The following is a 25,727-nucleotide window of genomic DNA, read 5'->3' on the forward strand; positions in this document are numbered from 1 at the left end:
TTCGTGGCGTGTGATTGTCATTTCTAACATGTGTTGCTCCTAGGAATCAAAACACGATTGATCTATGTATCTCTTTCTACCTTTGGAAGTTGGAACCCACATTTTTTATCTATACTATCTATATTTCTATATTATTATCTATATCTATAATATTCTATAATATTAATAAAACCAAAACAAATTATAAGCAATGACATAATTTTTATATTTGATCTTTATCCTTTTTTTAACCTCTCTCCTTATTAACTAATAAATACTTCCTTTCATTTATTCATGAATAAACCATTAACTTTTTTACTTCTCTCTTTCTTAACATAAGAATAACACAAAAAATATATAACAACCCTATAATAATTTTTATTTTCTTAAATCTATATTTTTTATTCAATTTATATATTGCGATTCTTATACTTATACACTCCACTAAAAACACAACCACACGAAACAGGAAGAATATGTCCACACGCTAGTACAGTGAGAAGAGGTGAACAAAGTTGAATATAATAAAGGGAGGTGGTGGTGAACATGTTGAATTATTGTACAAAACGAATCACACTCGACAAAGCATCTTTCACGCGCCACCGTTAGTACGGTACCATCTTTTGTTTTTTCCGTTTCCACTTTTTTTATACTTATTTGATTGCATTCATATGATTAATTATTTGAAGCACTATTTCGAATGATCTGAATGTAGAATTCTATTTCTGTCAACGCAATTTATCTAGTCAAATCTGAAATTGAAAAATTCATATAATACAGAAAATGGATGCAGAGGAGTAAGGGTTTCATGAATTGGTTAAGGATTCAGAGGGTTTAAGTTAAATCTGAAATTGGTTAAGGAAAACTTGTGGATCTTGTTATTATTTTTTATTGTAATATTTATGTGTTGGTCTAGTGGTGTAAGACTCAACTGGATCCTCAAGGTTGAGTGTTCGATTCCTCAGAGTGTTCGATTCCTCACAGCGACACTTGTTGGATGAGGCAGCCACGAACCTGAAAGAGATTAGTTCATACCCTTGTTAGTACCAAAAAAGTTCAAAGATTTATATTTGTATGAGTCAATGATAATATGAATAACAGATGAACATGAATAAACACATTGCAGTTACTTTGGGAATCACTTTGTTCTTCAAGTAATTTTTTGCCATAAGAAATGAAATAATGTTTTCTAACCATATAACTAAATAAATCCCTCACAGACCAATCATATGACTTTTCAATCAGGATACTAAAGATGTTGAAAGGGTCAGAATTTAAAATAATAACTCCTTTGGGAATATTATAAAGTAGCTTAGAGTTTTGTAAATAGAACATATTTTCACTATAAATGTTATGTTTGAGTAATTAGTTTATACAGAAAAATGAATGCAAAATAGTAAGGTATTGTATCAGTTTCTTTTCTGATGTTAATGCCTTTTCTTTAGTGTGGTGTGTGCTTATTGGAAGCTTAAGTGATCCATTGGTATTTATCTTCTCCGACTGAAATGTATCAGACATCAATAGTACATATTGTCACTACAATAACTTATTCTAGGAATAAAGTTTATTAAGTTTAATATTTATCACATTTTAGATTTGGATAACTTAGTGCATTCCTTGTAGAAGATGATTTCATTTAATGACAATGTTTGTTTTTGGGTGTTTCACTTAAGTTGGATTTGGTGGACTCCAAAAATTGGATGCTGAATCAAAACCCATAACCCACTATGGATACAAGTGATTGGAGAGCTCAACTCATGCCTGATTCACGCCATAGAGTTGTCAACAAAATGTAAGATTCAGTTTTGATATCGTATCAAATAGATTCTGGTTGTTGTTGCACATCCAAGAAAATTAGTAAGTTCTAAATCAATCCATAATTTGAGGACATTTCCAAAAGGTTTCTTTTTGTTTATCATATAGAAGCAAGTCTATACTAGAAATAATAAGTTACATATATGGTGAAAGAACTAAAACAAACAATACCATCATTCTGTATAATTGTCTGGTTTATACAAATTATATAACTTGTGCTCAGAATTCTATTTCAGATTATTATATGATTACAAGTTACAACTAAGCATGCTCTGTTTTTTAAGGGTTGTCCTTTGTTTTTAACTTCTCCATCACATGCATTATCTATTGTTTTTCATTTTGCAGAACGGACACATTGCAAAAGCGTCTTCCTATGTCTGGTCCTGAGGGATTACTTGAACTTCAGCGGATTGCTCAAAGGTTTGAAGAGAACACTTTTACTGCTGCAACAAGCCAGGTACTTTCTTGATGAGGATTGAAGTGATTTCATTTTCATTTATGGTTACCTATGCTAATATACACATGACTTTACATCACTAGAAGTTTAAATGTTTAATGTGGCACTGGTGTTTCTCTTTTCAGGAAGATTATCTAAGGAAAATATCTTTGAAGATGCTTAGAATGGAGATGAGAACTCAGAATGCTATGGGCAACAATATGCCACCAAATCAAGTTGGCCCTAGCAATAGACCTCCCCATCAAGGTTTGCAATTTATAGCATTTGTTTTTACTTTTTACTATGAATGGTATCCCTCACTCTATGGGTAAGGAACTAATCTCTTTCGGGATGTGTGGTTGTTATTCCCAACAAGTATCGTTATCCTTCTAGCATTCTATGTGAAAATTTAACACTGGTGATAGTATTTAAATAGAAAAAAGGTATCAAGCAAATGGTAAAGATCTAATATATATTTTACTTTTGGATTCCTTCATTGTTATTTATTAGTAAAGAGTTGAGTCTAATATATTTATTTTTGACCAACTTCTTTATTAGCCCAAAATAGACTCTTATTTTGTTTACTTCATCTTGAACGTGTATTTTAATTATACATCTTGAACAAGATCACTACAACGAGCTAACTAAGCTAACTATGTGATAATATAATACAAGATCACTATAATAACCAATAAAGCATTAAACAAATTTATGTACATAATAATAATAATAATTGATAATACAACCAATATTTTAAAGAGAATTAAAGTGAGAGTGAGCTTATCAAGAAAGGTGGTTTTTTTATATTAAAAAATTGTGAAGTAATGTGACTTTTATATTAAAAATTTGTGAAGTAAAGTTACTTCTATAAGAAAAAATAATTTGGGTTTAGTAATTATAAGTAACCCTACCTTTGCTGTAAGAGAGTAAAGAAAGAGAGAAAGATGAGAGAGATTCTAAGGATAATGAAGGAAAAAAGTGGTGGGTTCACCAACTCTTGTTTTTCTTATTCGAGTGAGAAAAGAGGCTAGTTGAGCATTTTTTAGAGTACACTGGTATTTATCTTATACTCATTTTTACTTATACAGATAAAATTATTTATTTATTAAAAGTGTTATTTCTCTTCTAATTTTTTTATGTTTCTCTCATGCCAAACAATTCTTAAAATCTACTAAATTTCTCATTCTTCTCTCTAGTCACCCTCTTTCATAGAATCTTTCCACATTCTGTTTTCTCCCCTTAACCGAAGAAAGCATAAGGGTTACTAGTGAGTATCATTGACAATTTGGGTCAAGCCTATGGGGTTCGCCTGCACATTTTGGGTGGGCAGAACATAAAAAATGTGTCTATCGCCCTAAATGTCTGTCCAACATGTCCTTTTTGCCAACAGGTATTTCAAACTGGTGGACAGGGTGGCCCCAGACATCATTAAAAATAAAAAAATAATAATTCTTCCAAAATAAGAGTTACTAAATACATATAGGGAAATCTGATTTCGCTGACATCTACTTCTTTGTTCCTAAATACACTCTTTCAAATATTCTAACTTTCTAAGCATACCAACCAAGGAGATAAATGAACACATTAAATTTCATTTACACAGTATAATCACAAACCATAGTGAAACTTTGACTCATCTAGTTCTTCCATATACTCCTCCTTATCATCTTTAAATTCATATTGAGATTCCCTTAACATCTGAATTATATTGAATCACAATTTACTTGTGCATTTAATTGTTTTTAATGGTTATATGTAGATGATGATGATGATTTGAATTCAAGGCCGGTGGTGATAGATTAAGGATAAGGAGCAATGAGAATCTAATGTTTTTGATATGAATATGATCACTCAATGATGACTTGATTATACTTAACTTTTGTTCTTATTATATCTATTTTTGTATTTGACATTTAAATTGAGACTTTAAGTCTACAATGACAATTGTGATGGTTATGGATTATGGACAATTTGTGTTTAAAGATATATTTGGTTGATTTAAACATACATTATTCTTCTACAATGTTTAAAGATCTTGAAAATGTTGAGAATTGGATTTCACAATGATATAAATAACTTGCAATTTAATAATGATCTAGAAAGAGTTGAGAATTACATTAATCATATATAATCTCATTTTAGTTTTTTTTTAATTTAGGGTGGCTCGTAGCGGATAAAGCGTGATATTTCATACCCTATTTAAAAATAGATATGTCCATATCCACCCTAATTTAGGTGGACATAGAAAGGACAGGCAGGGCCGTCCTACTTGTCAATACTACTGGTGAGTAAGATATGTTTTTTAATGGACATGCATATCAAAGTTTTGTATAAAATGTTTATTCATCTAGTCTCTTTATTACCATTGGATTGACTCCATTTGTTTACATGTGATGGTGGTCACTTGGGATGATAATCACTACACTGGTAATATCTATATTGGGTTTGGTCTATGTTTTTGAACTTGTTGGTAATTGAGGCTAAAGATTTTGACTCGTTGCTTAATAGATCTAGGTAATAGGATGCTCAGAGTCGTGAGTACTTAGATCTGTAATTTCTAAATCCCTATATATTTATATGCATTTATGTAACTGTCATAACTATGATGTTGTATTGTTATTTGGTGTCTTTAATATTATGTCAATTCATAAATATGATATTATGTTATTAAATATTGATATTGTTTTATTAAATTATAAATGTTATCTTGGTTAAACAATTATTCTTAAATAAATTTTTATCATAATGTTGAAGTAATGATTTTTTTTTGTTTAATTAAAAGAAGTTGTGTTTAATTCATAACTTCAATTGTGTTAAATTATGTTTTGTAATGTTTTATTATTTTTATTTTTATTGTCTAAAATAACAAACACATAATTACATAAGTTGTTAGTAGTTATTTTTATTATTTTTTGTGAATAACAAGCCAGTGAGCGAGTCCAGATCTAAATATGAATATTTGCTATGGCTGTGATTTTTTTGGTAATGTTTAGAGATAGTTTCAAATATCTAAGCTCCGAATATTGAGGTTAGATAAGATTATGATTTGGTAATGTTTAGAGATAGTTTCAAATATCTAAGCTCTGAATATTGAGGTTAGATAAGATTATGATTTGGTAATGTTTAGAGATAGTTTCAAATATCTAAGCTCTGAATATTGAGGTTAGATAAGATTATGATTTGGTAATGTTTAGAGATAGTTTCAAATATCTTCATAGAAGCTTCGAATATTAAGGTTGAATAAGTCTATATACTATTAATAAAGACAAAACAAGTAATAATTATCACATGATATAATTTTTATATTCAAAACTTACTCTTTTATATTATTAATAACTACTATAAACTTTCAAATATTACTTTTATTTTTATATTAATAATTTAATATCATTAATCTTTCACACATTCTCTTATTTCTATCTTCTATCTTTCTCCACCCAATAGGCATAAAATGTGAAATTGACATAAGTTTTATGTATATCATATCAGCTATCACATATTATCTTCTTAAATCTCCACTCTTTATTGAGTTTATATATTGCACTCTTATATTTAAATTGTTTTTCTAAAATAATATAATATGAAGATGATACATATTATATCAAAAAATAAGAATGCGGATGACCAACATGGAATATCGGTGACACGCTAGTTATTATAAAATGAATTTAATTATCTTGAATGAAGTAATTTTGGTTATTTTTGTGTTGTTGACCAATGATAAATGGTCGGAGTATTAGTTTTAAAAATACATTTATACTATACCCTAATTAAATAATAAAATAGACTGCTACGAAGTTATGTATGTTATTTTTATAAATTGTTGACCAATGCTAGATTAGTCATTAGTTTTAGATGAAGTAGAATTTAATTTGTTGGTTTGATCATTATTGACATGTTATTAGAAAAGATTCGGAAGTTGAAGGAAATGACGGGTGATCTAGTGATGATAATGTTTAATAAAAAATTTAAGATAACCTTTAAGGAAAAATGATTACAAATTATATAATAAATTAATTTTTAATTGTTGAGACTAATATTATGTTAAAAAATTACAAAAGTCTAAATTCAAAATGATAATTTCTTATTTTAGGTTAAATATAAGACTGCACAAGAAAAAAATAATTAAGTAGAAAGTAGGGAAAAATATTTTCTTAATACATAAAATTGGGAGTAAGTGGTGAAATATAAATCAGAATCAAAACTTCCTTATTATGTTAACTAATTAATTAATAAATATTAGGAAATAATGAAAGTCATTTTAACATATGAAGCAAATGGAAATTAATGACAATGTATAAATCAAAATATAAGGCATTTCTCAAGTGCTTTTAAGTTTTAAAATGCAAATTTCAATTATTTTTTTGTGGTTTTTAGTTTCCAAAAATTATCGCAAACATTATGACTTATTATGACCTTCTCTAATGGCATTCTATGATGCCATTTAGAGAGTATAGTCGTTCGGGAAGATAACGATAATAAAAGTGACCAATAGTTGTTGAGGTAGATATAACATGGTTCTGTCGATGACAATAACGGCAGAGGGTAATGAAGTGAAGTTGATGGCGGGCAACGAAGATGATGACGTAGTGGTTAGGTCAATGATGATTGTAGTAGTAACAATAACGTAGTGATGGTGGTTGAGGTAGACTAGTATATTTTGACACCAAAAACTATAATAAAAAACTATTTTCTGAAAATTGATGTAAAAATATTTTGAAAATCGGTTAAAACCAATTTAGCTACTTTTGTTGCTAAATATTTTTTTTCCTTTTTTATGTTAACTTATTAATAAATAGATTAAAATTTGTTTTGGTTTCGAAAAATGTAGCAAATTTTAGTTGTTTTTGTTCCTAGTGATAATATGATTAACCCTCGAGTCAGATTCTTGGATAGTGATAGTTTTTAATATACTTTTAAGGGTAAAATTATAAATATAATGTAAATTAAAGCATAAAGGTGTATTTTTTTTTTTAATTTTTCAGTGTTTTTTCCCGTAACTACTATTTCCATTACTGGAGAGGAGTCTAATACCAAACTCTCATATAATAACAAATATCATTATAATTGATGACATCACTAATTACATTATTGATAGATCATATATGAAAATTAAAATTAATTGCAGTTATTAGATTAAAAACATAATTAACTTTACTAGATAATATCAAATAAAAATAATATTTTGAATATTACTGTGAATAATAATAAAATCTAAAAAGTAAGACTCAAACTTAAAAATAAAGTATATTAGATTAATTATTTTTGATACAATCAAATATATTCTCTCACTTTTTTTGAGTAAGAAATTAATTTTTTTGGGGTTCGTGGTTGTCCCTTCCAACAAGCATCGCTCAATGTAATCATATTAGATCAATTAAGTCAGTCTACTTAACATTATGTAATTATAATTAATATAGGATGGAAATATTTACACCAATTTAGAATTACAACAATTACTCTTGTTCTATGTAAAACTAACAATTCTAATCTATCAAGCATTAGTAAATGACATGATTATATTTTGAGCATCAGATTGACTTTTAGATCATAATTGTTCTTCATAAGATATGTGTAGTGATAATATAAAATTTTCTATATTGTTACTGAATTATCTATCATTTATTTTCAATTATAATTAACTATTGGTAAAATTAATACAAATGAATACTAAATAATATACTAATTATGTACAAAATTTTATATAAATATTACCCTCTTCTATTTTTTTTCTCCATGAACCCAATTCCAAGTTGCATTAACTTTCATAAACATCATGGATGACGTCATTGTCTCTTCACCTTTATTTGGGTTAGAGTGCTTTACAATCTTATATGTGTCCAACATTATATGATTTTAATATATTATTAGCGCATCATTTATAATTATATTTAGTAGCATTCAATTTTAAAATATATAATAAACTAAATAGTAAATGATATATTGAGACTACATAAATATTATATTCTCAATCCATTTAGAGCAAAAGACCTGTTTATTAATATAAGTTTATTATTAGTTTATTTAGACATAAAGCTTATTTAAATAATTTAGAATAATATACTTTAAGTATGTTTGTAGACTTGACCATGTCATAAAATATGGAAGTCAAATCATAAAAAATAATGTCAACCAACAATGCATTGTTTTAATGGTGTAAGGCCCTACTGGATCCTCAATGTCGATGGTTTAACTCTTGGAAGTGACACTTGTTGAGAGGGATAATCACGAACCCGAAAAAGATTAATTTCTTAACCAAAATGTGGGAATACCCTTAGTAATACCAAAAAAATAATGTCTTTTAGGATGTGTGACTATTCTTCCTAAAAATATCACTAATATGAATCAAACATTTGACACATTTTAATATATAAGGGATCCAATAAAATTTTACACCACCAAACTAATATAGTGATATTTTTTTATGTTAAGAATAAGAGAGAGGGTTATATACACATCACCACAATTTTATATCATCCATCTATCTATATTTATCAATTTATATTAATACAGAATGTAACGTTTTTATATTGTCTTTTTGAAAACTAAAATATTATATATAGTTAATTTATGATCTACTATTTTTTTGAATTGAATTATTTTTCGAATAGTCAATAATAAATAATATGACAGTATTATATTAAACTCATACATTATTACTATATACATTTATTTATCATTAATAAAAAAAGATAAATCAGATATATATAATTGGAGAGGAGCTTATCTTATGAGTGAAATATATATATGAACTTATAGTATAAAGATTTATACATAATTAGTCAATCATTTATTTTTCTTTTGAATTACTTTTATTTAAGAGTTAACAATAATTGAAAATGAATGGTGAAATTTACAGTGTAAAAAATTCTTACATACATATTTTTTCTCTTTCTCTTATTCTCTTATATTATATAAAAGGATGTGGTGAGTATTTTGAATTATTGTACACAACAAATCACAAACAAAACAACTCGTCAAAGCATCTTTCACGCGCCACCGTTACGATCATTTTCTCCGCCTTCTCATCCTCCATCACCACGGTACCATCTTTTGTTTTTCCATTTATTTTACTTATTTTATTGCATTAATTTAAATAATTATTTGAAGCGGTGCTTCGAATGATCTGAATGTAAAATTCTAGTTCTGTCAACGCAATTCTTGTGTTGTTTTTATCAAATCAAATCTGAAATTGTAAATTTCATATAAAACAGAAAATGGATTCAGAGTAGTAAGCTAGGGTTTCATGAATTGGTTAAGGAAAGGACGTGGATCCTTTTAATTTTATTTTTGAGAATCACTCTGTTCTTTAAGGATTTTTTGCCATAACAAATGAAATACTGTTTTCCGATCCTTAAAATTTAGTTTTTGGTTGTAAAGTGTAATTGAAAGTTGTGTTGTCAAAGGCATTGAGGCAAGGCGGTCGAAATAGTCGGCGCGTTTTTGCTAACAATAAATCTCTCAGAGACCAAGCATCCAACTTTTCAATTTTGATGCTAAAAGTGGTGAATGGGTGATAATTTTAAAGAATATCAATCTGTCAGCCTTTGCTACTGTTATAATGTAGCTTAGGGCTTTGTAAGTTGAACATATTTTCACTATGAATGTTATGATTGAGTAATTAGTTTATATAGAAAATGAACGAAAATTCAACTTATTTGTAATCATGTTTGTATCAGTTTCTTTTGTGATGTTAATGCCTTTTCGTCAGTATGGTGCATGCTTATTGGCAGCTTAAGTGCTCCATTCGTTTTAAACTGACATGTATCAGACGTCAATACTACATGTTGTACATATTTTCACTACAATAACTTATTCTAGGAATAAAGTTTATTAAATTTAATATTTGTCACATTTTAGATTCGGATAATTTAGTGCATTCCTTGTAGAATATGATTTGATTTGATGAGAATGTTTATTTCTGGGTGTTTCAGTTAAGTTGAATTTGATGGACTCGAATAGTTGGATTTCAAATCAAAACCCGGAACCCACTATGGATACAAGTGATTGGAGAACTCAACTCATGCCTGATTCACGCCATAGAGTTGTAAACAAAATGTAAGATTCAGTTTTGATATTGTATCAGCAACACCATTTGAATAGATTCTGGCTGTTGTTGCACATCCAAGAAAATTAATAAATTCTAAATTAATCCATAATTTGAGGACATTTTCAAAAGGTTTCTTTTTGTTTGTCATATAGAAGCAAGCCTATCCTTGAAAAAATAAGTTACATGTATGGTGAAAGAACTAAAACAAACAAAACCATCATTCTATATAATTGTATGGTTTATACAGTTTATATAACTTGTGCAACAAAAATCTATTTCAGATGATCTTATGAGTTATGACTTTGTACTTCTAATCATGCTCTGTCTTTTAAGGGTTTTTCTTTGTTTTTAATCTCTCGGTCATGTGTATTATCTATTTTTTTCATTTTGCAGAATGGACACACTGAAAAAGCATCTTCCTGTGTCTGGTCCTGAGGGATTACTTGAACTTCGGAAGATTGCTCAAAGGTTTGAAGAGAAGATTTTTACTGCTGCAACAAGCCAGGTATGTTTATTATGAGGATTGAAGAGCTTCCGTTTTCGTTTATGGTTAACTATGCAGATATCATAATATAGAAGCTAGATTGTTTAATGTGGAGCTGATGTTTCGCTTTTCAGCAAGATTATTTACGGAAAATATCTTTGAAGATGCTTACAATGGAGACGAAATCTCAGAATACGACGGGTAACAACATGCCATCAAATGAAGTTGGCCCTAGCACTAATCCTCCCGATCAAGGTTAGCATTCAATAGCATTTGTTTGCTGACAGTATTATGGCTAGGTAACAGAGTAGCAAATCCTATATTTGCAATTTTGCATTGAAATCTTTGATTAAATCTTGTCATCCAGTTCACGTTTCCTACTGCTTGATATCATTAATGAAATATTTATTTTACTCCATTGGCCATTTATACTTTCCTTTGCCTTTTTTTATATATATATTTTTAATTCTTTTGCATTTTTCGTTGGACTTTTCCACATGTTAAAATCAAAATTGTGTAATATTGTGATCCATCTCTTTTTTTTTCACCTTCCCACTTAGGCAACCAATTTTTTTTCCACAGGACTTCTTATGCAGCCGCAAGTTCATAATCCTGGGCAACAGCAGCCTGTTCCCTTGCCTAATCAGCCCCAGCCACGTCAACAGATTCTGTCTCACAACATTCAAAATGACATTGCACCTCAACCTAACCATCCACCTGTATCTAGTCTAGCCCAGACTCCCAGCCAAAATATTGGTCACAATTCCAACATACAGAGCACCATTGGCCAGAATTCATTGGGGAGCACCATTGGCCAGAATTCCAACATGCAGAATATGTTTCCTGGTTCTCAGAGGCAAATGGCAGGAAGACAGCAGGTTCTTACCCAACATAAACAGCAGCAATCACAGAATCAACAGCAGTATCTTTTTCAACAGCAGCTTTTCAAGCATAAGCTACATATGCAATCTCAGATGCAGCAGCAGCAGCAGAACCTTGTACAACCAAATCAGTTACAATCTTCTCAACAATCAGTTATGCAAACGTCGTCTGTTCTACAACCTTCCATGATGCAAGCATCTTCTCTATCTAGCTTTCAGCAGAATCAGCAGGCTAATAGTGTTCAGCAGTCAACGCAGTCAATGCTCAATCAACATCCCCAAGTTATGAGGCACCAGCAACAACAGACACAGATGAACCAACAGCAGATGTTGCCTGCACAACAGCAACAGCAGCAGCTTATGGGGTCACAGTCAAATGCAGCAAACATGCAGCATGGTCAGATGCTTGGGTCACAGAACAATGTTGGGGATATACAGCAATCACAGAAGAACAATCTTACAAACATGCAACAGCGGCAACAGCAACAGTTAATGAATCAGCAAAACAACCTAGCAAATATGCATCAACAGCAGTTTGGAAATAATGCCCCTAGGCTACAACAGCAACAGTTGCTTGGACCTGAATCTGGCAACTCAAGCATGCAAACCACCCATCACTCTGGACAGGTGAGGATCCCCATTCCACAACAATCACAGCAACATGCATCTAATTTGTTACCACCTCAAGCGCAGCAGTCACAGACACAGGCTGCACAACAACAATTGATGTCACAGATGAACCCACAGCCTGCACAGTTGCAACAGCAATTTGGTTTGCAGCAGCAGCCAAATTCCTTGCAACGTGACATGCATCAAAGACATCAAGCATCAGGGTCCATGCTTCAACAGCAGAGTGCTCTTGATCAACAAAAACAGTTGTATCAATCTCAAAGAGCACTTCCGGAAACATCAACAAGTATGTACATGGATCTATGCATTTCTCTTTTTGTCATAAAACTTTCAGTTGATGGTTCTTTTAACAAATGTCAAGTACTCATGCATTTTCTGAGCCTCATATGCTTTATGTGTGTCATATCATTTCTGTTGTAGCTTCTGTGGATTCTACAGCACAGACTTCTCAATCAAGTGGGGTTGATTGGCAGGAAGAAGTTTACCAAAAGGTATGATGCCATTTTCCCCACTTCCTTTAAAGTTTGCTAGGACAACATAAATTATTCATGCAAACCGTAAGGCAAAATAACGAGGGGTTATATGATGCTTTTGTTGTTAGGATTTTAGTTGATAGTAGCAACATAAACACTCCATTAGTCTTAGAGCAGAAACCATGTAATATTGTTCTCAACACTCATTGGCGTGAAATCTTTTATCCATTCTGTGCAATGTTCAAATGAGCAATGCCCATATTTAGCAGAACATATGAAAGAAAAGATGTGCACTACTGCTGTAGGAACTGCTTATGTTTCACAATGAGTGTTTGGTCAACAGTGGAAACTACTTGTTACAATATATTTATCCTCTATTAGGTGCTGCCATTGAGAAAGACTTTGTAATTATCTTCCCGGTGCTGTATTGATATGAATAGTATTGCTTCACTGCAAGCTGGTGTTACTATTTGGTGACCTTTAAGTGACTTAGTTCTCTAATCAATAGTTGTAGACTTGTAGTCATGGATGCACAACAATTACACATACACGCATAGCTTACACATTTTCTCAATTTAAGCATGAAAGTGAAACTCGTGTTTTAAGATGCAAAAGAAAAAGAAAAGAAGTTCTTGTTATTCTCTCCATAAGTATTAATGCAACAATGATACGTAAGTGCTTGCTTGGGAGATCTCAAGGTTGCTAATATTTGATTATTTGATTCTGCTGACTTCTGCCTACAGATACAAACCATGAAAGAAAGCTATTTGCCAGAGTTGACTGAAATGTACCAGAGAATTGCTACTAAACTTCAGCAGGTCTGTTTACAATTCTTTGTTGACTTGCAATTATTTTGTAAACGAGGATGGACTTTTCAGTCTGTGATAAGCAGTAAATAGTAAATACTATGATTCTATGAAGCCTTCACCCCACTCTGAAAGAAAGCACTTTATTTCTTGCATTTGCTTATAATTTATGGGTGATGCAGGAACCAAATAAAAAGTATTGAATGACAATGTAGAAGCAGTTAATATCTTGGAACTCAACTTTTTAGTACTTCATTTAATGTGTAACTAAGAGGGTATTAAGTACTTCTTAAACATGAGTTGATAGAGGTTATTAAATACTTCTTAAATTATATTGATTTATCTGTTTTACTGTATTTAATTCTATATCTTATCTCTATTAGCACGAGTCTCTCCCCCAACAACCAAAGTCAGAGCAGCTTGACAGGGCGAGGGCATTTAGAACGATGTTGGAGCATATAATAGCATTCCTAAAGGTTTCCAAGAACAATATTTCACCTAGTTTCAAGGAAAAAATTGGATCATATGAGAAGCAGATTATAAATCTCATAAATGCAAATAAACCTAAAAAAGGCATGTCTTCACTACAGCAGGGACAGCTTCCCCCAGCTCATATGCACTCCATGTCACAGCCACAATCCCAAGTTAGTCAAGTACAGTCTCATGAAACTCAAATAAACTCTCAGTTGCAGCCAACAAATTTGCAAGGTTCTGTTGCAACAATGCCAAAGAATAATATGCCAAGCTTGCAGCACAACTCTATGTCTGGTGTATCGATAACACAGCAGAATATGATGAATTCAATGCAACCTGGTACTAGTTTAGATTCTGGACAAGGAAATTCTATGAACTCCCCGCACCAGGTTCCAGTGAGCTCCCTTCAACAAAACCCTGTTAGTGCTCCTCAACAGACCAACATCAATTCCTTGTCGTCACAAGGTGGATTACATGGGATCCAACCAAATCTGAGTTCCCTTCAGTCAGGCTCCAGTATGCTTCAACACCAGCAACTGAAACATCAGCAAGAACAGCAGATGCTGCAGAGTCAACAATTCAAACAACATCAGCAGAGACAATTGTTGCAGAGGCAACAGATCCTACAGCAGCAGCAACTACACCAGCCAGGAAAGCAACAACTGTCTGCACAATTGCAGACAAACCAAATGCATCAACTCCACCAAATGAATGATATGAATGATATAAAAGCACGACAAGGAATGGGTGTTAAGCCAGGAGTCTTTCAGCAACATCTTACATCTGGTCAACACACAGCTTATCCACATCAACAGTTGAAACCAGGGGGTCCATATCCTGTTTCTTCACCCCAACTCCTTCAAGCTTCATCTCCTCAGATTCTACAACACTCATCTCCCCAGGTTGACCAACAAAATCATCTCCCGTCTTCGACAAAAGTTGCAACTCCTTTACAATCTTCAAACTCACCTTTTGTGGGGCCCACTCCTTCACCTCCCTTAGCTCCATCTCCTATGCCAGGAGATTCTGACAAGCCTATTCCTGGTTTTTCATCATTATCAAATGCTGCAAATATTGGACATCAACAAACAGTGGGAGCAGCAGCACCAGCTCAATCCCTTGCCATTGGGACTCCTGGGATATCTGCCTCTCCATTACTGGCCGAGTTCAGTGGTCCAGATAATGCTTTAGCAGCCACTTCTGGGAAGTCAACTGTTACAGAGCAGCCTATTGAACACCTAATTAGAGTGGTTAGTCAAGAAGTTGATCTTAAGTTACAGAGACAAGTTTCCTTATTTATTCTACTGTTTTATGTTTAGAGTTTAATGTGATGAATTTATGTCTAAATCATTATTCCAGGTGAAATCTATGTCACATAAAACATTAAGTGCAGCTGTCAGTGATATTGGTTCAGTTATCAGCATGAATGATCGTATTGCAGGATCAGCTCCTGGTAGTGGATCCAGAGCTGCTGTTGGTGAGGATTTGGTTTCCATGACTAATTGTCGCCTTCAGGCTAGAAATTTCATTACCCAAGATGGTATCAATGGAATTAAGAGGATGAAGCGCAAAACCAGTGCCATACCCTTGAATGTTGTATCATCTGCTGGTAGCGTGAATGATGGTATCATAGAGGCTTCTGATCTAGAGTCAACTGCGACATCCAGTGTCAAAAGGCCAAAGACTGAGGTACTAAATTATGATTTTAACTGTTACATTTTATTTTATAATTGATATGCTTTACTGTATGTTTTTTGTTGTTGGCTGGACATTGCGATTTATAAATGGGATTGAACAACTGGATTATAGATGCTTTAATAATTTATTATGTTATCTGCATTATTTATGCACCCTTTTTATTTGATATGCTGAACTGCCGAACTAATAGTTGAAGTGCTTTATCTTACTATAGAGATCTGAACTTGAAAAGGAAATTTAGTTGATATTACAAGAGTCTAGAAAAGTGTAATTTCACGTTCTCATTCATAGACAGTGAACACAAAACTAGAAATCGTTTAGATGTTACATTTCAGAACGCGCTAGTGATTTCCAGCTATCGGTATTTAACCAAATGACATATTTTGATGCCTGAACCTTGTGCACAGCTAACAGTAGCAGTGTAGCACAGTTTGCACAACAAAAGGGACAGGGTGGGTTATATGTACTGATGTGAACTTATATTCTACAGAATCGTAAGATATTTGCATCCATCAGTATCTTGAACATATAATAAATGAAAAAAAGAAGAGAAATTGTATTCTTTTGTATTTATTACAGTGTTCTAAGGGTTTTTAGGCAAGATTTGGACAGGTATTACTGAATATAATTATTTCCCATTGTAATTGGAGCAGTTTAATTCTGTAAAACTGCCTTTTAAAGATTCAATAACAATCCACTTGGTTTCTTTTATCAAAACAACAAACCACTTGGTGGGATTGACTCCATCGATCAAATGATGCTGATGTCATTGGGTTCGTTCAAAAACCATATTTTCAATAAATTCCTTTAAAGCTGTTTTCTAAGAAACTAAGTCAATTTTTCTGTCTTCCTAGCACCTCTGTCTTCTCCTCACATGATAAAACCATCTTAGAAAGCTTTTTATTATTGTGTCCTCGATAGGTGTTACTCAGACTGTCTCCTTAAAGTTAGAGCCCATATTAATGTTACATGATATAGTAATTAATCGGACGGATAATGGCAAATCGGCAATAACTACCAATCAGGATAAACAAATATGGTAATAATTAATTTATAACTATATAAAATAATTGTTTGTTGGTTAGGCTGATGCATTATCTGGTTTGTATTTAATTATGTTGATCAGTAACTTATCTCATGTTTACGAGAAGTCTCTATCCTCTCCACTACTGATAATGATCAAGAATGGTATGAGCTTAGAATCTAAAAACTTATGATTGGTGTGAGTAACTCTCTGATATGTACATAATTTTAGGTCTGTGTTGTTGATGTTATGACACGATGATGAGAGTTGTACATGATCTGGTTATCTATTGAAGTCTATTTCATTAGAGCATGATAGTTCATTGGATAATAGGTTTTAAAACACTAATGTAGTCATTATTGCTGGGAAAGCACTGAATATTTTTTGCATTTTTCTCTAGCGTTAGTGTTTAATTTATCTTCTGTATTAGTCTTTGACTACCTATGAGGAACTTATATGACTATTTGGCAGGCTAATCATGCCCTTTTGGAAGAGATAAGGGAGATTAATAACCAACTTATTGATACAGTAGTAGAGATAAGTGATGAAGATATTGATCCAACTGCAGCTGCTGCTGATGCTGAAGGAGCAGAAGGGATTATTGTCAAATGTTCTTACGGAGCTGTGGCTCTCAGTCCAACCTTGAAATCCCAGTATGCTTCAGTGCAAATGGTGGGATCACAGATCTTCCATTTGCAACAACTTTTAACCATTTTATCTTGTTAGCCTTACACATGTTTTATTACCATGCAGTCACCAATTCAACCCTCGCGTTTGCTCGTTCCTGTAAATTATCCTAATTGCTCTCCCATACTCCTAGACAAGTGTCCAGTTGAATCCAGGTGAGATGAATGTAATGTAATGGTTGGAAACAGAGTTCGATCTCTATGCAATGCATGTCACAGTTTTCACTCTCTGTACTATATTTTTCTGTTAAATCTGTATAGTAAATGGAAGTGCATTTGTCATTGTATTGACAGCAAGGAGAGTGTAGATCTATCAGTGAAGGCAAAGTCGAGGTTTAGCATATCGTTACGTTCATTATCGCAGCCTATGTCCCTTAGGGAGATAGCGAAGATTTGGGACGTTTGTGCTCGTGGGGCTATTTCTGAGCATGCACAGCAGAGTGGTGGAGGAACCTTCAGTTCCAGGTATGGGACTTGGGATGATTGCTTTGATTGAAATGACCTATGCATTTGTATGCACCTTTGAGAAATGCAACTCAACTATCTAGTAGGGATTGCAATAGACTCAAAGGTAATATGCATTAATGATAGCTAGGAAATAATTGTATTAAAAATTCATTTAATATGATTAGTCACTAAGTTATTTTCTCTCATCTTGAGGTTGAATAATTGGCATATGAGATGTACTTTATTAGCTAGAGATGGCTTTTTTTATATATTTGATAATGTATATAGTAGTAGTTTTCACTTTCATTTTTAACTCAATCTAATCACACCAAGTTTTCAGTTTCTCACTTGACAAGTGTTGATACAACTTCTTTGGATACATATAGTTCTCTAAAGCCACATCTTTGTCCCAAAATTTATACCACTCCATGTACCATTTGTTTCTCATTGGTCAGAGCTAGAACCTTGCCAAGCCAACATTGTAACTGGTTTACAATGAGCTAATCATAATTCTTTTCTGATGTAAAAGATCAAACAATGCTTCATCGTTGAGGCATACTAAGAAAAAATATTCACCCAACCAAAAGTTCTAGATTTAGGAGCAGGTTATTAATATTGTACCGGTCATCAAACTGGATATTTATATATTTTACTGTATTTAATTCTATATCTTATCTATATTAGCACGAGTCTCTCCCCCAACAACCAAAGTCAGAGCAGCTTGACAGGGCGAGGGCATTTAGAACGATGTTGGAGCATATAATAGCATTCCTAAAGGTTTCCAAGAACAATATTTCACCTAGTTTCAAGGAAAAAATTGGATCATATGAGAAGCAGATTATAAATCTCATAAATGCAAATAAACCTAAAAAAGGCATGTCTTCACTACAGCAGGGACAGCTTCCCCCAGCTCATATGCACTCCATGTCACAGCCACAATCCCAAGTTAGTCAAGTACAGTCTCATGAAACTCAAATAAACTCTCAGTTGCAGCCAACAAATTTGCAAGGTTCTGTTGCAACAATGCCAAAGAATAATATGCCAAGCTTGCAGCACAACTCTATGTCTGGTGTATCGATAACACAGCAGAATATGATGAATTCAATGCAACCTGGTACTAGTTTAGATTCTGGACAAGGAAATTCTATGAACTCCCCGCACCAGGTTCCAGTGAGCTCCCTTCAACAAAACCCTGTTAGTGCTCCTCAACAGACCAACATCAATTCCTTGTCGTCACAAGGTGGATTACATGGGATCCAACCAAATCTGAGTTCCCTTCAGTCAGGCTCCAGTATGCTTCAACACCAGCAACTGAAACATCAGCAAGAACAGCAGATGCTGCAGAGTCAACAATTCAAACAACATCAGCAGAGACAATTGTTGCAGAGGCAACAGATCCTACAGCAGCAGCAACTACACCAGCCAGGAAAGCAACAACTGTCTGCACAATTGCAGACAAACCAAATGCATCAACTCCACCAAATGAATGATATGAATGATATAAAAGCACGACAAGGAATGGGTGTTAAGCCAGGAGTCTTTCAGCAACATCTTACATCTGGTCAACACACAGCTTATCCACATCAACAGTTGAAACCAGGGGGTCCATATCCTGTTTCTTCACCCCAACTCCTTCAAGCTTCATCTCCTCAGATTCTACAACACTCATCTCCCCAGGTTGACCAACAAAATCATCTCCCGTCTTCGACAAAAGTTGCAACTCCTTTACAATCTTCAAACTCACCTTTTGTGGGGCCCACTCCTTCACCTCCCTTAGCTCCATCTCCTATGCCAGGAGATTCTGACAAGCCTATTCCTGGTTTTTCATCATTATCAAATGCTGCAAATATTGGACATCAACAAACAGTGGGAGCAGCAGCACCAGCTCAATCCCTTGCCATTGGGACTCCTGGGATATCTGCCTCTCCATTACTGGCCGAGTTCAGTGGTCCAGATAATGCTTTAGCAGCCACTTCTGGGAAGTCAACTGTTACAGAGCAGCCTATTGAACACCTAATTAGAGTGGTTAGTCAAGAAGTTGATCTTAAGTTACAGAGACAAGTTTCCTTATTTATTCTACTGTTTTATGTTTAGAGTTTAATGTGATGAATTTATGTCTAAATCATTATTCCAGGTGAAATCTATGTCACATAAAACATTAAGTGCAGCTGTCAGTGATATTGGTTCAGTTATCAGCATGAATGATCGTATTGCAGGATCAGCTCCTGGTAGTGGATCCAGAGCTGCTGTTGGTGAGGATTTGGTTTCCATGACTAATTGTCGCCTTCAGGCTAGAAATTTCATTACCCAAGACGGTACCAATGGAATTAAGAGGATGAAGCGCTACATCAGTGCCACACCCTTGAATGTTGTATCATCTGCTGGTAGCGTGAATGATGGTATCATAGAGGCTTCTGATCTAGAGTCAACTGCGACATCCAGTGTCAAAAGGCCAAAGACTGAGGTACTAAATTATGATTTTAACTGTTACATTTTATTTTATAATTGATATGCTTTACTGTATGTTTTTTGTTGTTGGCTGGACATTGCGATTTATAAATGGGATTGAACAACTGGATTATAGATGCTTTAATAATTTATTATGTTATCTGCATTATTTATGCACCCTTTTTATTTGATATGCTGAACTGCCGAACTAATAGTTGAAGTGCTTTATCTTACTATAGAGATCTGAACTTGAAAAGGAAATTTAGTTGATATTACAAGAGTCTAGAAAAGTGTAATTTCACGTTCTCATTCATAGACAGTGAACACAAAACTAGAAATCGTTTAGATGTTACATTTCAGAACGCGCTAGTGATTTCCAGCTATCGGTATTTAACCAAATGACATATTTTGATGCCTGAACCTTGTGCACAGCTAACAGTAGCAGTGTAGCACAGTTTGCACAACAAAAGGGACAGGGTGGGTTATATGTACTGATGTGAACTTATATTCTACAGAATCGTAAGATATTTGCATCCATCAGTATCTTGAACATATAATAAATGAAAAAAAGAAGAGAAATTGTATTCTTTTGTATTTATTACAGTGTTCTAAGGGTTTTTAGGCAAGATTTGGACAGGTATTACTGAATATAATTATTTCCCATTGTAATTGGAGCAGTTTAATTCTGTAAAACTGCCTTTTAAAGATTCAATAACAATCCACTTGGTTTCTTTTATCAAAACAACAAACCACTTGGTGGGATTGACTCCATCGATCAAATGATGCTGATGTCATTGGGTTCGTTCAAAAACCATATTTTCAATAAATTCCTTTAAAGCTGTTTTCTAAGAAACTAAGTCAATTTTTCTGTCTTCCTAGCACCTCTGTCTTCTCCTCACATGATAAAACCATCTTAGAAAGCTTTTTATTATTGTGTCCTCGATAGGTGTTACTCAGACTGTCTCCTTAAAGTTAGAGCCCATATTAATGTTACATGATATAGTAATTAATCGGACGGATAATGGCAAATCGGCAATAACTACCAATCAGGATAAACAAATATGGTAATAATTAATTTATAACTATATAAAATAATTGTTTGTTGGTTAGGCTGATGCATTATCTGGTTTGTATTTAATTATGTTGATCAGTAACTTATCTCATGTTTACGAGAAGTCTCTATCCTCTCCACTACTGATAATGATCAAGAATGGTATGAGCTTAGAATCTAAAAACTTATGATTGGTGTGAGTAACTCTCTGATATGTACATAATTTTAGGTCTGTGTTGTTGATGTTATGACACGATGATGAGAGTTGTACATGATCTGGTTATCTATTGAAGTCTATTTCATTAGAGCATGATAGTTCATTGGATAATAGGTTTTAAAACACTAATGTAGTCATTATTGCTGGGAAAGCACTGAATATTTTTTGCATTTTTCTCTAGCGTTAGTGTTTAATTTATCTTCTGTATTAGTCTTTGACTACCTATGAGGAACTTATATGACTATTTGGCAGGCTAATCATGCCCTTTTGGAAGAGATAAGGGAGATTAATAACCAACTTATTGATACAGTAGTAGAGATAAGTGATGAAGATATTGATCCAACTGCAGCTGCTGCTGATGCTGAAGGAGCAGAAGGGATTATTGTCAAATGTTCTTACGGAGCTGTGGCTCTCAGTCCAACCTTGAAATCCCAGTATGCTTCAGTGCAAATGGTGGGATCACAGATCTTCCATTTGCAACAACTTTTAACCATTTTATCTTGTTAGCCTTACACATGTTTTATTACCATGCAGTCACCAATTCAACCCTCGCGTTTGCTCGTTCCTGTAAATTATCCTAATTGCTCTCCCATACTCCTAGACAAGTGTCCAGTTGAATCCAGGTGAGATGAATGTAATGTAATGGTTGGAAACAGAGTTCGATCTCTATGCAATGCATGTCACAGTTTTCACTCTCTGTACTATATTTTTCTGTTAAATCTGTATAGTAAATGGAAGTGCATTTGTCATTGTATTGACAGCAAGGAGAGTGTAGATCTATCAGTGAAGGCAAAGTCGAGGTTTAGCATATCGTTACGTTCATTATCGCAGCCTATGTCCCTTAGGGAGATAGCGAAGATTTGGGACGTTTGTGCTCGTGGGGCTATTTCTGAGCATGCACAGCAGAGTGGTGGAGGAACCTTCAGTTCCAGGTATGGGACTTGGGATGATTGCTTTGATTGAAATGACCTATGCATTTGTATGCACCTTTGAGAAATGCAACTCAACTATCTAGTAGGGATTGCAATAGACTCAAAGGTAATATGCATTAATGATAGCTAGGAAATAATTGTATTAAAAATTCATTTAATATGATTAGTCACTAAGTTATTTTCTCTCATCTTGAGGTTGAATAATTGGCATATGAGATGTACTTTATTAGCTAGAGATGGCTTTTTTTATATATTTGATAATGTATATAGTAGTAGTTTTCACTTTCATTTTTAACTCAATCTAATCACACCAAGTTTTCAGTTTCTCACTTGACAAGTGTTGATACAACTTCTTTGGATACATATAGTTCTCTAAAGCCACATCTTTGTCCCAAAATTTATACCACTCCATGTACCATTTGTTTCTCATTGGTCAGAGCTAGAACCTTGCCAAGCCAACATTGTAACTGGTTTACAATGAGCTAATCATAATTCTTTTCTGATGTAAAAGATCAAACAATGCTTCATCGTTGAGGCATACTAAGAAAAAATATTCACCCAACCAAAAGTTCTAGATTTAGGAGCAGGTTATTAATATTGTACCGGTCATCAAACTGGATAGGATATTGATATAATGGTATAGCGGTTCAACCGGTGGTTCACTAATTAACTCGCATATCAGTGAAATTCGATATACATATATAATATATTAACATTAATGTTGAAAAATCAATAAAAAACCAATATATTTTTTATTTTCATTAAAAAAATTAATTTTAAATAAAAACTGGCTAGTATAACCAATTTTAACTGGTTTTGACCGGCATGATTGCATGAGCCGTATAATTATTGTATCGTTCAGTATTGAGACTGGTTCACCGGTCGTTATGAAACGGTTTTAACAATAATGTTAGAAAAAGAAAAAAATCACAATAATTTGACGTTGTTCTATATTTATCTCAAGTTGCTTGTTTTTTCTCCTCTTTTTCATATTTAAAGAGTTTAGCAACTTTAGTCTAGTCACCCTAAAAGGAAACATTGATCTAGTTACTATTAATAATTATTGTTAAACTTGGCCTAACTCATGTTCATGGAATTATCTGTCATCTCTTATTTTTGTTGCTATAGATGGTAAATATAGAATGTATGGTTATGAATGAATTTCCTATGCAATAGATTTTTTCAGGAATAGTTGTTTAATTTAGAAATTGTGGGATGTTGAAAATTTTGAAGACAAACATTATTTGAGTGCCATAATTATATACTATGAAGTACGGATTCGCCAAATACCCTCGCGTGTCGGTGTCCGACACGTATCCGACACGGATACGCTCAGATTCGTGAAGGATATACGTGTTCATAGAGTATCCAAAAATAAAAAAAATAAATAAATAAAAATAAATATCAAGACACATATCGGATTCGTTTTCAATAAAATATAGGATATATAGATTCATTTTCAATAAAATATAGGATATATAGATTCATTTTCAATAAAATATAGGATATATAGATTCATTTTCAATAAAATATAGGATATATAGATTCGTTTTAATGATAAGATAGATTTGTTTTCAATAAACACTCACTTATTTAAAGGTCACATCATACCAACTTTCCATCACACCATATTGACTCTCGAATAGCTGGTACTTTCCGATCCATAACGTCGCTGACCGATGCTTAGTGTTACTGCCTCTACCGCCATAGGTATGCTATGAAGAGCAAACAGAAAAAGGCTTACCTTTCTTACTTCTTAGTTTCTTTTCACTTAGTATGTTTATAAAGAGAAGAGAATGTGTGAGTATTAATAGAGAAGATAAATAAAGGGCTTACCTTTATTTCTTAACAGAGAAGAGAAGAAAGAGGGTAGGAGAGAAGAAGAAGATTTACACTTATAATTTTATCATATTTTATGTATTTTTTTATTAATTTATTCACGTATCCATGAACGTATCGTATCCTACATTTTATAAAAAATGCGTGTCGACGTATCGAATACATATCGTATCCGATACATGTATCCATATCTGTGCTTCATAGATTATATATTCTTTATTTACTATAGGACAAAAGAGAGTATTCCAGAAACGACGCACCTATGTGAAGATAATAATATAGTATTAATGCATGGGTTTATTAAGCCACGTTTTACTTTGGACAAAAAATTGTAAGTTTCTTTCCAGAACAAGTTAAACATGTTACATATTTTAGTCATTTTTTATAAATTTTCATCACCACTTAATTAACCTTTGATTTTGTTTTGGTCTAATAATACAATTTTGCTTTCGACAAAATTTTGTAAGTTTCTTCCCAGAACATGTTAACATATTTTAGTCATTTATAGTTTTTCATCGCAAACCTTTGATTTTGTTTTGGTTTAATCATACAAATTAAATAGAGAAAAGTGAACATAATTTTTTATTAAAGAAATGAGTTACTTGAATGAAGAAAAAAGCAAATGAGGAAAATGTGATAGTTTTACCTTTTTCTTGAAATAATTTCGGTTGAATATGGTTAGAATTTATAACATACGAGACTTTTTACTTAATAGATTATTCTTTCAAGTTGGAATTTCCTAATATCTTAAGTTCTAACAATTGATATTTTTATTAAGAGTTGTATTATATAAAGGACTGTCTGTAAGTTAGATTTAGTTATATAACCAAATACTTATAGACGAGTAACTACTAAAAGAGAAAATGTTACTATTAATCAATGTTGATAGAGTGAAAGTTGTTGGGGACATTAGTGACAAAGTTAAGAGTTCCGTATTAGGTACGGTAAGAAATTCAATATGACAGTGAAGTCATAATAATTTCCCACCTAATATACTATTAAGTCCGAACAGATTTGTGTGTATTTTGCTAACTGTTGTTGCCCTTTTTTGGTGAAAACTGCTATTGCCTTTAAGTGTAATAGTTGGGGGAAATGAAGAAATAAAAAATAATGAGAAAATATTGTATGCACAAAAGAATATCAATCATTATTCACATATGAATTGTTATTTGAGTTTAAAATACATTTAGTGAGTATAAATTTTTTTATATTATTGATTTATATTACTTTTGTTTTTGAAAGTTGATGATAATTTATATATAAATAGTAGATGATTTATTGATAGTATAAAAAATACTTACATTATTAGTATATACATATTAAATCATTGTTATTTATTACTAAATAAAAATAATAT

The 25,727-nt window shown here is 32.6% G+C and overlaps 2 protein-coding genes across 3 annotated transcripts; both read left to right on the forward strand.

The window, feature by feature from the left end:
• Positions 473-18,146, forward strand: LOC109347762 (mediator of RNA polymerase II transcription subunit 15a-like). 2 transcript variants are annotated; one of them, XM_019587808.1, is made up of 15 exons: positions 473-592; positions 1,653-1,771; positions 2,140-2,251; positions 2,377-2,497; positions 10,165-10,288; positions 10,674-10,785; positions 10,899-11,019; positions 11,347-12,561; positions 12,696-12,766; positions 13,492-13,566; positions 13,938-15,278; positions 15,388-15,717; positions 17,222-17,422; positions 17,504-17,592; positions 17,731-18,146. In XM_019587808.1, exons 2-15 carry the CDS (start codon positions 1,707-1,709, stop codon positions 17,930-17,932), a joined length of 4,179 nt encoding a protein of 1,392 aa, XP_019443353.1. In that variant the 5' UTR covers positions 473-592; positions 1,653-1,706; the 3' UTR covers positions 17,933-18,146. The 2 variants fall into 2 exon arrangements, with proteins under 2 accessions (XP_019443353.1, XP_019443355.1); XM_019587810.1 differs by lacking the exons at positions 473-592; positions 1,653-1,771; positions 2,140-2,251; positions 2,377-2,497 and adding an exon at positions 9,149-9,273 and having other exon boundaries at positions 17,731-17,984.
• Positions 18,631-22,562, forward strand: LOC109346989 (mediator of RNA polymerase II transcription subunit 15a-like). Its single transcript, XM_019586729.1, has 5 exons — positions 18,631-19,908; positions 20,018-20,347; positions 21,852-22,052; positions 22,134-22,222; positions 22,361-22,562. The coding sequence occupies exons 1-5, from the start codon at positions 18,631-18,633 to the stop codon at positions 22,560-22,562; spliced, it is 2,100 nt and encodes a 699-aa protein (XP_019442274.1).

This window comes from Lupinus angustifolius, chromosome LG05 (assembly GCF_001865875.1).
Source record: "Lupinus angustifolius cultivar Tanjil chromosome LG05, LupAngTanjil_v1.0, whole genome shotgun sequence".
NCBI classification, from domain to species: domain Eukaryota; kingdom Viridiplantae; phylum Streptophyta; class Magnoliopsida; order Fabales; family Fabaceae; genus Lupinus; species Lupinus angustifolius.

Coding starts and splice junctions, on each gene's coding strand:
- LOC109347762 (XM_019587808.1), top strand. CDS start 1,707: ATGGATACAAGTGATTGGAGAGCTCAACTCATGCCTGATTCACGCCAT. Junction 11,020..11,346: donor CACTAATCCTCCCGATCAAG/GTTAGCATTCAA, acceptor TTTTTTCCACAG/GACTTCTTATGCAGCCGCAA. Junction 12,562..12,695: donor ACTTCCGGAAACATCAACAA/GTATGTACATGG, acceptor TTTCTGTTGTAG/CTTCTGTGGATTCTACAGCA.
- LOC109346989 (XM_019586729.1), top strand. CDS start 18,631: ATGTTGGAGCATATAATAGCATTCCTAAAGGTTTCCAAGAACAATATT. Junction 20,348..21,851: donor TCAAAAGGCCAAAGACTGAG/GTACTAAATTAT, acceptor ACTATTTGGCAG/GCTAATCATGCCCTTTTGGA. Junction 22,053..22,133: donor AGTATGCTTCAGTGCAAATG/GTGGGATCACAG, acceptor ATTACCATGCAG/TCACCAATTCAACCCTCGCG.